General features: G+C 38.6%; 1 protein-coding gene across 3 annotated transcripts in view; it reads left to right on the forward strand.

Moving 5' to 3' along the window:
* The first annotated feature begins 987 nt into the window (after positions 1 to 987).
* The window catches only part of LOC118206579 (zinc finger protein 618-like), a 28,605-nt gene continuing 15,506 nt past the window's right edge, over positions 988 to 14,086 (forward strand). For 2 of the 3 annotated variants that reach the window (XM_035379420.1, XM_035379423.1), the window contains exons 1-2: positions 988 to 1,319; positions 12,479 to 12,734. In XM_035379420.1, coding sequence (XP_035235311.1) covers positions 12,506 to 12,734 — 229 coding nt within the window. In that variant the 5' untranslated portion in view covers positions 988 to 1,319; positions 12,479 to 12,505. The remainder of the gene's footprint in view (positions 1,320 to 12,478; positions 12,735 to 14,086) is intronic. The other variant, XM_035379421.1, reaches the window with a different exon arrangement.

Here is a 14,086-nt window from a genome sequence, read left to right on the forward strand (position 1 = left end):
TCCTCCCACAACCAACCAAGACTATGCATGTAAACCAGGGCTATGTCTTTACTGGATTTCATGTCTGTCTGACCATCAAGTCACCTGTCACACTTTTGGGAAAAGTGTTCAATAACACTGTTGAAATATTTTAGGTGCCATTTTTGACCAAGCCAGTTTGCAGATATAATCAATCTGAGTGTGGTAGTTATACAGTACTGTAAACTATTTGATTTTTAAAGTCGAGTTTCCTCAAGTAATAGATTTTTTTATTTTATTTTTTAAATAGCTTGAGCTAACCCCAATGACACGAGACTACACTGTGGTTACAGCCACCTATTGCAGCCTTGGCCACATGGGACCGGCCCACATTAATCAGAGTCCATTTGTGTCCTGTTTATGCCCTCTGTTGGCAAGTCATAGACCACACTACCCACAGTGGTCCGGTACAGATATGTCTACTGAGGAGGTTCTGTTGTACAAAAATGTTTATTTGTGCTGCCATTTTCATTCACCACGATACCATAAATAAAGCACGTAAAATGTCCAGTGTTCATTCAGCTCTGTACCAGAGTGGGACCCTCACCATATGTAGCCTACTCTGAACGAGTTTTTATTGTTATTCTATTACAACACAATAAAAATGTTTCTTCCTTTATAAAGCAATACATGTATGTTGGCTACAGGACATACTATACTTTTAGAAGCATGCATACTGAATTTGTTTGATCTCGTTAAAAGAGCAGGCTATTATGCGTTTTAAAATTACAGTCTATTACACTTTTCTCGGCTGTCCACTAATTAAACTTTTTCCATTACTCTCAAAATATAGAAACCACGAATAGAATCAAACAACTTTATAATTTCCGTAAATAAATAACCGTAAACGTACTGTTTCAGACTTCAAGTTTTCCAGGTCTAAAATTTAAAAAAAATCTGACTTCGAATTTCCCGTGTAACTTTACGGTCGTTCATCTCTTTGTTTCGGCTGTACAAAAAAAATTGAGCGGAGCTGGAGCAGCTATTCTGCCCTTGTATGATGGCGGACGTGTGTACCCACCTCTCCACCGCAACATACACACACTGCAAGCGGCGGAACAGCGCCCTGTACCGGCTGGACAGTCCGTCTGCTCGAGGTAGCACACCCGGAAGAACATTCATGGATACGGAGATAGATTTTCCTACTAGGGAATAAGGATAACCAAGTCGGAATCATCTTTGTTATCAATTTAATTCTAAAAACAAACAAACAACAACAAAAAACACTCGTGCCGCCCGCCCAGGTTTATTTCTGAAGACCACTCGCGAGCCTAACCGCATGAGCCGCATCCTTTTGGGAGGTAACTAGCTAACACTGTTATTGTACTCTCCTTTTCTGATTTACATCGATTTTTAATTTTTCACACTTGCATAGGCTGCACTGGGCTGGCGTTAGTTTTACAGCCGCCCGACTTTGATGTGCCACATGAAATGAATAAATGAATTGTAAGCTAACTACGGAAAGCAAATTATGTGTGTAAAAACATCCGTCTACAGTTCACTTTAATGAAATCAACTTTTGTATCAGTATGTATTTAGCACTTGCTACTTTAGGAAACGTTTTTCTGCCCTTTGCACAACTGCAGAGCTCATGAAGGGAATGCTACTGTAATTGGAGCGCTATCGGTAACACAAAAAGCACGCGCGGCCATATTCACTGGCATTTCCCCCACAATTTTGGAGTTCTTATTTATGAACGTATGGAAAATTCCGTATGCGCATGGAAAAGCATATGTTTTTTTCTGGGGCTTTGTGCTACCGAGTGCATTTTCGATTTCGATACAGTATTGAGTATTAATTAAAGCATTTTATGAAATTTAGTCTTGTGGCTTATAAGATACTAAATGTTGATTTCTAGAGGTAATTTCATACTAAATTGGCGCCATCTGTCGGGAATTTAAAAAATCTAAGTAAGAAATTAGAAATGTTTTTTTTTTTTTTCACTAAGTTTTTTTGTTTTAAATTTGAACCTTCTCCAACCTGTAATTTCTTGAGGGGGAAATATAACTCATTTCATAGCGAATTTCACATTGTTGTGACATGCATGAACTAAAAGCAGGATGTGACGAATTTTTTGTTATGTTTTCAGACCATTTATGGTAGCACATCGAGATTATCAGCACGGCATTGTTCATCATTATGATATGCAGCTTTAATGAAGCTTTAGAACTTCTATTGAGTACGCAATGAACTAACGTATATATAGGCCTCTCTCTCACTCTCACACATGCACACATACACAGCCACACTTACACACTGTTTTTTTAATGTACTTCGTAAGATGTTGTTTATTTAACTGTCATTAATTACTTGTTTCACTATTGTGGTTTCAGTCCTGTGTGTGAAATAAGGTAGTGTTCTTGGCCAAGGTGCAAGAGACTTTTGAGAGGCTGGGCACATTTTCTGAAGAAATTCCTTGTTTCAGCCTATTTAAAAGAGGCGCATACAACAGCAGTTTGCAGCTAACAAAATGGTACACTGCTTTTTATTACAAAACTTTGCTTGATAATTTTTGAACATGCATTTCTTTAATCTCATGGCGAACTGTTTGGAATTTCACATCATTTGGTTCAGTATATGGCGTATTGCTGTGATAGGGGTGCAGTCTGTGCCTCCAGTCTCCCCCAACATTTACCTGCCTGTGTAAGGCATTACGCACTTTCGTGGATGGTGGAAAATGGTAGCTTCTCTCTACTGATTTCCGAGAAAGTAAGGTAACAGTGTGGTGTCAGTTATTTGCTGTGTGAAAATCCATGCTGCTGAGCTGTGCTTCTGGGGTGTGTCCAATATGTCCAAAATTTTGGTGGAAAACTACATGGACACAAGAGGCTGCGTTTTGGAAAATTTTGGAAAGTGAAGAGAGCCGACAGGTTCTAGGAACTTTACAGTTTCCCCTATGTGCTGCATTTGTGAGAATTTATTCACTGTTGAACCTAGCAGAGGAAAATTTATGTTCCCCTTGGAAATTTCACTTTGTTCTGATAAATGGAAGAATATAACCTGAAAAAGGGTCCCTCTTTTGGTACTGTGAACAGTAATCTGCCACCTGAAAACCTACACAGGTAGGCTTTTTATACAGCTATATTACCTTAATGTTCTGATTGCAATTTAGCTATGTATGATAGTTATATGGTACAGTGTAGCAATGAATTCCTTATGCGTGACTGTGGAAAAATTGTGTTTAGTCTGAGAGCACATTTTGACCTTAAGCTGTTTTGAGGTCTACTTACGGAACATGGTTACGGTGCTACGACGTACGTGGTACATGGGCCAATGTTTTCAGTTTGCTGTTTTCTCTCCTGTCTTTGAAAGGTTGGATGGCTGATCGAGGTTTTCTCTGCTAGAGACTGGTTGTGCGAATTTTCTGCTGTGGAAAGGCTTTCCTTCTGTTCAGTGAAACATAAGTCACAGTAGAACAGCTTTACTGTCTGCACTGCAATTTTCATTTTCATCAAAAATTGAATCTTGAATTGTGTAAGGGCTTAGAAGGAGGCTGCATGCACGCGGTCCTGAATTTTTCATTTTGGCCTTTCTTTCAGGATTTATTTTCATATAGGCTAATTTAAATCTGCTTTTCAATACCCACCACTATGAAAGTTTAATTTGGAGCATTAACATATAAATTGAAAATATGTTTATGGAGTTTCTGTTGACACATTTCTATTTTAAGCACCTTTCCAATAGTAAAAGAAAAAAAGATTATCCATAATTTTTTCAATGTTTTGGTACATTTTAAGCATCATGCATTGATTTTTCTCCTTGACCAGTACTAGATACCCAAAATTCTGGTTTTCAATTTTATTAGTGACTTGCGACTTAATTGGTTTTTGGTTTAATAGATGTGTAGTCTCTTAAATGTATTTTAAAGTCACTGTTAAACAGGCATGCGTCTGAGCCATTTATTGCGATATCTGTAAAACTGTATATAAAAAATGAGATTGATATTTGTATTGGACCGTTAATAACTCAGTGGAATATAGAAGACCTGTTTCTATGGAAACAACCTCTGAATGTAGATTATGTCATTGTTCTGTATCTAGCTTATGTAGTGCCCCCCCCCCCCCCCCCCCCCCACACACATACACTTATGGCTTGTAGTTTCTTTTCTCTTACTGCTAGTAACATCAGTTTATAATGCTGTGTTTGTTCCCTTCATCTGTTTTACTGCATTTTATTTAAAAAAAAAAAAAAACTGTAATCTTGTAGGCGTATTGCCAGTATTTCAATATTCTTTTAAAGCATTTCATAATGTTTGTGTAGTGGTCTCTCCGTGTGTCTCATAGTGAAGTGACTGTTTACTTGTGAAAGTGATGAAGTTGAGCGTCATCTGGTATCAGATGATCTTGTGGGTCTTGTATTTTATTCTTATTAAATTTTATATCTGATTAAGGTTGTGTGTGTGTGTGTGTCAGCTTTCTTGGTGTGCTGTTTTTCATGTTGGTGTCTGGTTTCCCCTAAATACCACACTATATATTTTGTTGACTTTTTTCTTTTGCACCAGTGAGCTTTTCTAAGAAGTCCAAGGGTCACTCAGGTTCAAGAGTTCATCCAGTGAGGAGTAGGGCCATCTCTATGCCTTTAGTGAGGAAAATGTAATATCATGAGAATTATTTTCAGTGCTGTGATCTAGTGTTATTTCTGGTCCCTTGGATACTAAGCATTGGTCATATTTTTGTATTTTGTAGTCCCTTATACTGTACTGCAAAGCTGTGGAGGTGAGCTGTGTCTCTATTGCAATTAGAATGTGTTTTGCTACTTTTTACAGTGCTGTTAACTACAGGACCACTTAATGGTGAACAACAGTTTTTTCCCCTGTGTTTTTAACAGAACCATATTCACTGAATGAGCTTTGAGTGCCTCAAGCTATTTTGAACAAACAGGTTTTTCAGCATTTGGGAAGATTGAAAATAAAATTTTATTTGAATTTGTGTTTAAAAAAAATGAATTTAATGCTCATGACAGAAGTAGGCCTACTGAAGTGCTGACAATTCTGTATTTGTTTGAGGGTCTGGGAATTCTTTTTGGCAGCATCTAAATCCATTTAAAACAATGAAAGTCCACTCACAATGTATTTAAAATTTTAAACTTTGCAACAAAAAAAAAGCATTCACTCTGACACATGGTCTGTCACATACAGAACATTGCCATATTAACTTCTCTGGCACCGCTGGTGACTTCTCTTGTTCAAACAAACAACCAATAACTATTTGTTATTTTAACGGCTGATATTAGTCTTACCTTGTACCAGTGATTGTTGTCTAAACAAGCAGCTGTCAAGTACTTGAAAAGAGGTAAGATGGGATGGAAGTATTTACGGATTATCGCATAATTCAGGTATTTGCATCGAATTGCCAAATCCCAAACCATATCCCATTCATTCCATTGTAAAGAGATTGCATATTTGCATGAACCATTATCGCATATTTTGGATATTTTCTTGGAATAATGTCCAAGTACGTGGCATAATGATGCCTTGTGAATAAGCCTACAATTGCCCTATAAAGACACGAAACCACTGAAATTTACGTAGCTAGGCGGTTTCTGTTGAAAGTCGTGTCATTAGTGGACCCTTGTCGGCACTCTCAGTCTACTGTCTCATTCTATTATGCAATTAAGTGGATTCTACTGAAGTTAATTTAGCCTATCTAAAGTTGCACGTAAACTTGAAATGCAGTTTCAGTCACGACCAAATTGTTCCAATAAATGCATGGGGCCATTTCTAATTGTTTTACGGGTGTTTCTTTTTTTTTTGCGTGATTTCTCCCGTAGACGGTTTAGGCGGCCTGAAAAAAAGAAACAATTACGCGGCCCGCCTAAGACATTTCAATGCTGGACAAACCCTGTGTGTGTGTGTGTGTGTGTGTGTGTGAGAGAGAGAGTGAGAGCATAAGACCATGAGGGTGTGCAGAGATTGATTGCTTTTGTGTATTTTTTTTCTGTGTGTGCAAACAAAATGTCAGTGCTTGTGCAGATAAAATATTTGCGTTTTGCCCTTCTTCCAAATCCACTTTTTTAAATACCATCTGGGTTTCTGGTTTGTCTGCTCAAAAGCCTAAATGTGCTTGAATGTTTTTTTCCTAAAATCCATGCACCGGTCTTGAGTATTTTCCAGGGGTCACATTGTGTTTTTTATGGCCTAACCCCTTTTATGCTTTGTGTAAAATATTAATTTGGCCTGCAGTCCCCTTATTTAACGGTTGCCATGGTACTGTAGCAGAGCAGAGGAAAAAAACAACGACGGTAAATGCATTGTTTTTATTCCCTAGGGTTCTTGCAGTCATTAGCCTTTTTTTTATTTTTTGGTTGCCAAGGTAACAGCACGGTTCCTTATTGTTTTGAAATAGTTTTTAATGCATAGCAGGTAATGTCCTGTTGGTGAGGGGGAGTAAAAAAAAAAAAAACCATCTAAAGCCAGTGATTTATAGAAAATGGGCGACCTGTCCATTTGTAATTTAGTACAATCTTAGTATACGTAGTATAACCATGGTTTGTGCTGATGGATTTGGTCTTTTTGATGAGAAGGTTGGTTGCAGATTACAATGGTGTAGGAGTGTTGCTGCCAGACTGTTCAGCAGAGTATCCACTCTTGAATTGCTGAAATAATTTCTGGCTGTGCTGATAGGTAGTTGGGTACTATTGTTAGATGAGATGATCTGTGTTTCCCTGGGTAGACTGTTACCTGAGTGCATAGCATAAATAATGACATATCTGATTCAGTTCACATTTTGGTGGAGCAGTCAGAGGTCCTGAGATTTTGATCGGTTAGCGAACTAGATGTTGTGACCATCAGTGAGCCAACTTATAATAGCCTATATCCCTTTCAGTATTTCCATTGCCTTGCACTCTGTAAACTCTCCTTTTAGGCAAGTTAATCTCTATGGACCAGATAGCTGCAAGACAGTCATTCTCACTCAGTCAAATGAAGAGGCATTTATATAAAATGAAAATTGCTTGCTTCTGTAAGAATGTGTTAAAGCCAAGTGAGATGTTTTTGAAACTTGGCAGCAATTTCGCAAAAGAAGCTAAGTGGATACATTAATTTGGCTCCAAAAGGCTTGGGCAAAGAGATAGATTACTCTTCCGACCGTTTTTTTAAAAATATCATATTGGTCTGTATGCTCTTGAAGATGCATACATTTATTTGGCAATAATTTCAGATTAGATTTTAGATTTTACTTTATTGCCAGATTTCTCTGAAATTTGTCTTGCATCACAAGCCATACTCCATTTCACATACAGGGGGACAATACACTTGTGATACATTGTGTCATTGTGCCATTGTGACCCTACATTAGCCTACAAGCCTGTCCCTAACCATTTTTTCTGAAAGGTGTCTGGTGATCCATCACATGATCACATATTAGGGTTTTTAAATGTCTCTGTGGTCTGAGATTGTGTTTAGCTGTATCATTGCATTGCCATTTTAAAAGGGAAGTTTGGTGAGAAATGCACTTTTTCAGAGATTAGCTCTGGTAGTGTACATCAGTCTTAACATGGGGCTGCTTTAGTCACAGCTCAGTCAAACCTCTTGGTATGAGACACTGGTGAAGTCATCTGTTAGGCAGACCATATCCATTTAAATCAGATGCTGTGAGCGGAGACCTTTGACCTTTCATTTTAATTAATTAGCCAGTCAGTGCAGAGTAATGGTTGTTCTGCAGTCAGTACACAGCGTTGGCATGCTGCATGTGACCATGTGCACCCCCCCCCCCCCCAAACTGCTTTTTGCATCTGACAGCTGAATGTTATAGGCCTGCATAAATTACTTTTTTATTCCTTGTATTTCCATGCTCAGATAAGATTTATGAGGTTTTTTTGTTTTAAAGGTAGGATGCAAAGTCTGTAGCCTTCATACCTTCATTTAAATGAAAACCAGTTATGATGCAGGGAAGGCAGTGTTAAAAAGGGGTGTGTTTGCCCAAAATATAAAAAATTCAATGGCAGGCAGAAAAAAACAAAAAGAAAACATGATGGATTTCTGATGGATGTGTCAGCATGGATTTCAGATTTTCTCATATATACTTTGTTTTCCATTTCTGTGAAATTAAATTGCTTTCATTTGTTACATCTCTGTGAAAAATGGTGAACAAAGAGGGAACCCTGTAGGGCATTATCACCAGTGTGTTTGTGCTCAGTGTCCTTTAAAGAGCAGTTTCACTCAAGATCATGTTTTTTAGCTGTAAACTAAGGATGTGAAGAATTTGTCCATTTTTTTTTTTTTTGAAAATTTTTCCCTTTTTTAAAAAATTCTTAAAGCGTCTAAAATAAAGGATCACCAAATGATCTAGGCTACTGCTCTGAATGGGTAATAGAGGTGGCGGGTGGGGCTTGTCATTCACTTCACTTACCGTCAGTTGAAAAGATGGCCAGGTTGTGAGAGGGTGTTGTGTGGAATGATTTTTCAAAGCTCAATGGAAACACTGTCCAGTGCAAAATCTGTGCTATGAAGTATATTTGCATACCACACATCGACATCTATGATGTTAACTCACCTAAGAACCAAACATCCAGAGGCTAAAGGATAACAGCAAACAAGCAGAAAACCGCATCGTGTGAGACCTCATCAGAGTGACAGCTGTCCAGCTGAAACCAGAACAGATTTGACTGCTAAAATGGTACCTAATGACATGCTCCCTGTAAGCATGGTAATGGGCGAAGGGTTTGGGACCTACTGGCATTTGTTGAGACTAAATATAGCCTACTTCTGCGTGATGTAGGCCCACTGTTGCGGCTCTTTCCATACCATTTGTCGAAGTCCAACAATGTTGTGATGACCATCAATGTGTGGACAGCACTAACTACTGAGTCTTACGAAATTTGCCACTTCTTTGAAGATTGGGTCGTGTTAACTTGTGCAGTGAGCGAAGAAGCATACAGTCATTCTGGCAAAAATATAGCATATGCTTATATTTTTTACGTTTCAAATGGTTTAATCTTGTGATCCTCATTGATTTTTACTTCTCTCTAATGTTTGAAATTTTCTTTCTGCATTCCACTCTGGCCCCACCCCAATCGTGATTTCAGAGTAACTCTTTGGAGGTAGCACTACGTCATGTAAATGTCAATCAAGAAAATTGGTGCTGAACACAAATTTGTCCGTTTACTTTTTAATATGACCGTTACAATGGAATGCTGCCAGCGTCTGATTGGCTAGATTGGTGTCGGTTAAAAACGGTTCAAAGTTTAAAGGCTTCATTCGTCGATCAAAGGGTTAGCCATTACAGCAGTCTTCCCAACTGAGCGGTAGTGATGGGCGAAAATGAACAAACAAATCTTTTTGAACGACTCTTTTTAGTGTCCGGTATGTACCGGGTCAGCCTGTCGAATGTCCGAGTGCCCTTGAATCGGACTCTCCCTGCATTTTTCCACTCAAAACTGCTGCCTGCTACGGTAGGTGCAGCGCTAGCATAGCAAGCGGAACAACCAATGAATGAGCGAGATCGAATGAACCATTCTCTCGAATTATAGGACATCAATGGGACAACCAATGAATGAGCGAGATCGAATGAACCATTGTCTCGAACTATAGGACGTCAATGAGTGAGCCTGCACTCACTGAACAAGATCGAATGAACCATTCTTTTGAACTAGTCTGCTACTTGCCCCTTAAAAAGAACGACAAATCGCTGGTCTGTCACATTTCTGTAACATTGTATTGAGATTACATAGCCTACCTACATACAAGTAGGATGCAGAATCACTGTGAATGAAAATGAATATTTTATCTTTATTAATGTAAACTTATACATGATGAATGCATTGAAGAGAAGTTGGGTGGGGTGTGCAGCACTAGTTGTCGAACGTGCATGTACTAACGGAGTGTCACAGAGAAACTGATGCCATTTTTTAGAAAAAGTATCAAAACTCGAGAGATTCGATACATTTACATGTATCAACTCGAAGGAACCGATACTGTGAAAAGAACTGGTCTGCCCACCACTACTGAGCGGTTGTCTTGGTGCTACACAACACAATCCTGAATCCACAATCCTGCGTGCTGTGATTGGTCAGCGTAATATAGGCATTAACAAAAACATGACATAAAATCTGATTGGTGGTTTAGACACAAAAACCTATTCGTGGATTTTTTTACTAAATGTGAGTTTTTGAGAAAATCTTTGCTTTACAAATAAATGCTAGCATCAGGCAATACACAAATGTGAAGCAGCTGCATTTATTCATGGTTTGACTACATATATTTGCGGATCAGCTACATTTATAGGTAGGTCAGTTATATCTATTTGTTCTTCGGCTACATGTATTTGTGCACAAACTACCTTTATTTGTAGATATGCTACATTGTGAATCAATAACATGTATTTATTTATTTATTTATTTTAGAGACTATAATACCCACATAGAATATCATCAGTTTTAATGCGTTTCTTATTTTTTTACATATGATAAATTAATAAGTGGAGCCAATGAATAAGTTCTAACACATAATTGTACATAGACAGGTATTCATCGAGTAGTCGATCAGTCCATTCCTCATACCCATCCCTAGTTTCGGCCCAGCGTTTTTGAACTGGAACTACATGGCGTCCTGTTCATAAACTTTGTCATATTCAACATAAACAGTCCACTAAAATATATTTCTGAAAACATTTAAGAAAAAAAATAGGCCATGTAATCGCTGAATCATGATTCATATTTGATCTTCAATGCCAAGTATGACAGTTTGATCCGGGTTTCATGAGCCAGGCGCAGCTACGCCGTACAAATTCATCTGCATAGAGAATACTTTAAGCAAATGAGATGGACACACCTACTCCACCCACCTCGGGAAGCGTTTTTCTAAATAGGCAGAGTCAGGCTGAAACGGTGAGTGCAGTTATTTTTTAAAGGACACTGCAGGTAGCGAATGAGTCATAATAAGGTGATTTTTACCTGAGCTTAATTTTCTCCTGGATATTTGCCCAGTATGAGCCACACTGATCTGAAAATGTTTCTCCTGGGGAAGAATATTCCACCTTTAAAATGTTAGGTGTGGCCACTCTCAGAAGTGTTCGTGTGCGTGTGTGTGTGTTAGTGTATGCGTGTGTGCTTCTTGTGTGATTCTTTACAAGTATTATTTGGGGTATGAAATAATGTTTGCAAATTTTTCCCTAAATTTCACTGATATTTAATTTGTTGTTAATATCATTACTGCTTTTTTCTCAGCAATGTAAAATGAATGTTATTAATTTGCCAACCTAATTTAAATTCAGAGTAGTAGAAAAGCATTATGCCTTAACTGTACGAAAATATAAGAATCTCATGTCTACTTCCATGAATGTGAATGTGTCTTTTCTGCTCTACAGTGAGATCCAAAACTGTAAAAACATAGTGAAATAAAAAAGCAATTGATTATTATTGAATATGATAGATTTTTTTGCATGCAATCTACAGATTAAGCACAAGCCTCATTCCAATAATACATTTGTCTGTATGCGCAGGTATGTATTATTGGAATACTGTATTTTCTACAGCAGATGTTGGAAGGTAGTAAGATGGGATATCAGATGGCTGCGTCCCCAGCCAAACTTAATGCATAACAAAGTTAGTGCTTCAGCCCTCTAAAAAGGCTTTTAATCTGAAATGTCACAAATCACCCACTCTTATGAATTCTACTAATTCTCCCTGCAAATCTTCCCAAAGCCACAGGGCTTTGTCACCACTTTCAACATTACCCAGCCATGCAGAATATTTACAGTCAACAGAGGTATTAGTATTCACCTGGTTTCTTGATACTGTATGTATGGTCTTTTGTTGTGTGCTGGTGTGTTATTGCCTGAGAAATGCACAACTTGTTAGTGTATATTTTGATTTAGTCTGTCCCACGATCAATCAAATATTTTTCCAGATGCTTCTAAATGTAAAACTGTTTTCCCCCACTCATCTCCCCACTCCTCCAAAAAAAATGTATTATTTTGGATGTCCCTTGGGGATTCAGTACCATCCAGTTCAGAATCTTCACTCTTTAAAGTGCATTAAAATTGCATATCTCTCTAGGTCAGGAACATTGCTTTAGTGTGCTAATTTTCCAACTGTTTCTTTGGTTGTTCTCAGATTTACTGTGTTTTTCTCTGATATAATGGCACTATACAATTCCACTCATTTTACAAACCTTAGCTGTGCTGTGTGTTTTCAGTGTCCCTGCCTCTAGTGTGTCAGTGCTATAGACATATAAGCAAAGCTGGCTGTCGAACAGGAAGAGACATATTAAACGGTAACTGTATTTGGTACTGGAGGATTTGAAGAGGAGATTACTTCCTCTGATACACCTAATCGTTCCCAAAAAAGACACTGAATTAAGACCTGTCTCTATAAATAGTTGTAATACATACTGTGGCCTACAGTTCTCAGTGTTTTCTGCTTTTTAGTCACATGACCGTCTCTTTCTGTTGTAGTCATATGACACTTTATGCTGTGGTCATGTGAACTTGCCTCTGTCCTCTTTCGTTCCTATCTGCTGTAGGTGCGCTGGCCAACTATAATAGGAGGAATGAGCACTCAGGAGGGACCCAGTGATGAGCAGGATCAAGGGGAATCTGGAAGTGTCCAGGAGACCCCCAATTCTGAGCAGGGGGAGACAGGCACCCAGGGGTCCCCCACATCGGCGGGGAAGGCGGAGCCAGGGTCGGCCACACCCAGCAATGGACAAGCGGGAGACAGCAGCCTCCCCGCAGAGATTTGCGTGGTCATCGGGGGGTCCCGCAACACGCAGACTCTGGGTAGGCCCCTCCACCCTCCAGTGGTCCTCTGTCTGTCTGAGCTTACCACTGCCATCAAACATGACATTTTATTTATGTTGGTACTTATTTACTTGTTAGGGCTTCCAGAGCAACTATCTGAACATAATTTGAATGTCACAAAAGTGAGTTTAATGAATGAAAAAGGTAGCATTCAATGAATGAAAAACGAACCGCAGCATGTTTTAATTTGCACACCTTCAAACTTTTTCGCTGGCGAAACACATCCCTTGCCCTTTTGTAATCGCACTGCCGTGATAAATTTCTTCCCTTTGTAAGTAGATATTTGTTTACAAATGAGCCAGCCAACACAAAAGCTGCAGCACCGTGGCCAAAATCTCTGAACCAGCCGTCAGTGAGGAGATAATCTCTCCTGAATATTCAAAAAGTAAGTGAGCTTTGATATCACATAAAATCTATCAATGCGAGGGCCCACTAGCAAAATGGATGTCCAGCAGGCTCGGAGGCACCAGCATCCCAACACCCATGCCTGACTGCTTTGTTCTTCCTCCTGGAGATCGTTGTGCATAACAATCCTGATAAACATGTGCACACTGGTTGACGCCACTGGTATTCAACAATAAGTATAAAATTGTTTTTGAATATATTTGGTTCTATTTTTTAGGAAAAGATATTCAAAATACAATTTCGGGGACAGTTGACAGCCCTATTAGATATTTGACACGGGAAATGTATACATTTCAACAGTGATGCTAGTGTATCCAGTATATTTGATTTTTTTAAAAGTTATCTCAATTACTACATTTAATCTGTAGTCACTGGGCCATTTTGAACATTTTTTAATTTAATGTAATTTAATTGGACTTTAGCATTTGTATAATCCAATAAGAGAGGTGGCCCATTTGTACATTTATTTGAGTTTTCATCAATGATGACAAATTTGTGAAAAGTTATTTTCATTGACATGAAGGACGGCTTAAGTAGCATAGCCTGAGTGCCAGCCTGAACCACCATTCAATACATCTTAGACCCACCCAGTCGACTTGTGGGCCAAGCAATGAACTGGTGCCAACAGAACTACTGTCCGGGACAATGTAAATGCAATAATAGAATCCACTTTGGTTTAGTTAGGTGTAGGTAGCCAGCATATTTTAAGGCAAAAAGATATTTTTATAACTCTGAGCCGAGGTAAGTTTTTAACTACTCACACATGATCAGTGTCAAAATGCTTGTCGTCTAAACCATTTGTTTCCTATGGAGGAAGCATTGATGTCCGACTTGGCAGCAAAAATACTCCTGGCGTAGTGCACAGCTCAAAATTACTGCAGTTGTGATGCTCAGAGTTCAGGTAGTTTAAACTCTGATCTGGTTTG

This window comes from Anguilla anguilla, chromosome 10 (assembly GCF_013347855.1).
Source record: "Anguilla anguilla isolate fAngAng1 chromosome 10, fAngAng1.pri, whole genome shotgun sequence".
NCBI lineage: Eukaryota > Metazoa > Chordata > Actinopteri > Anguilliformes > Anguillidae > Anguilla > Anguilla anguilla.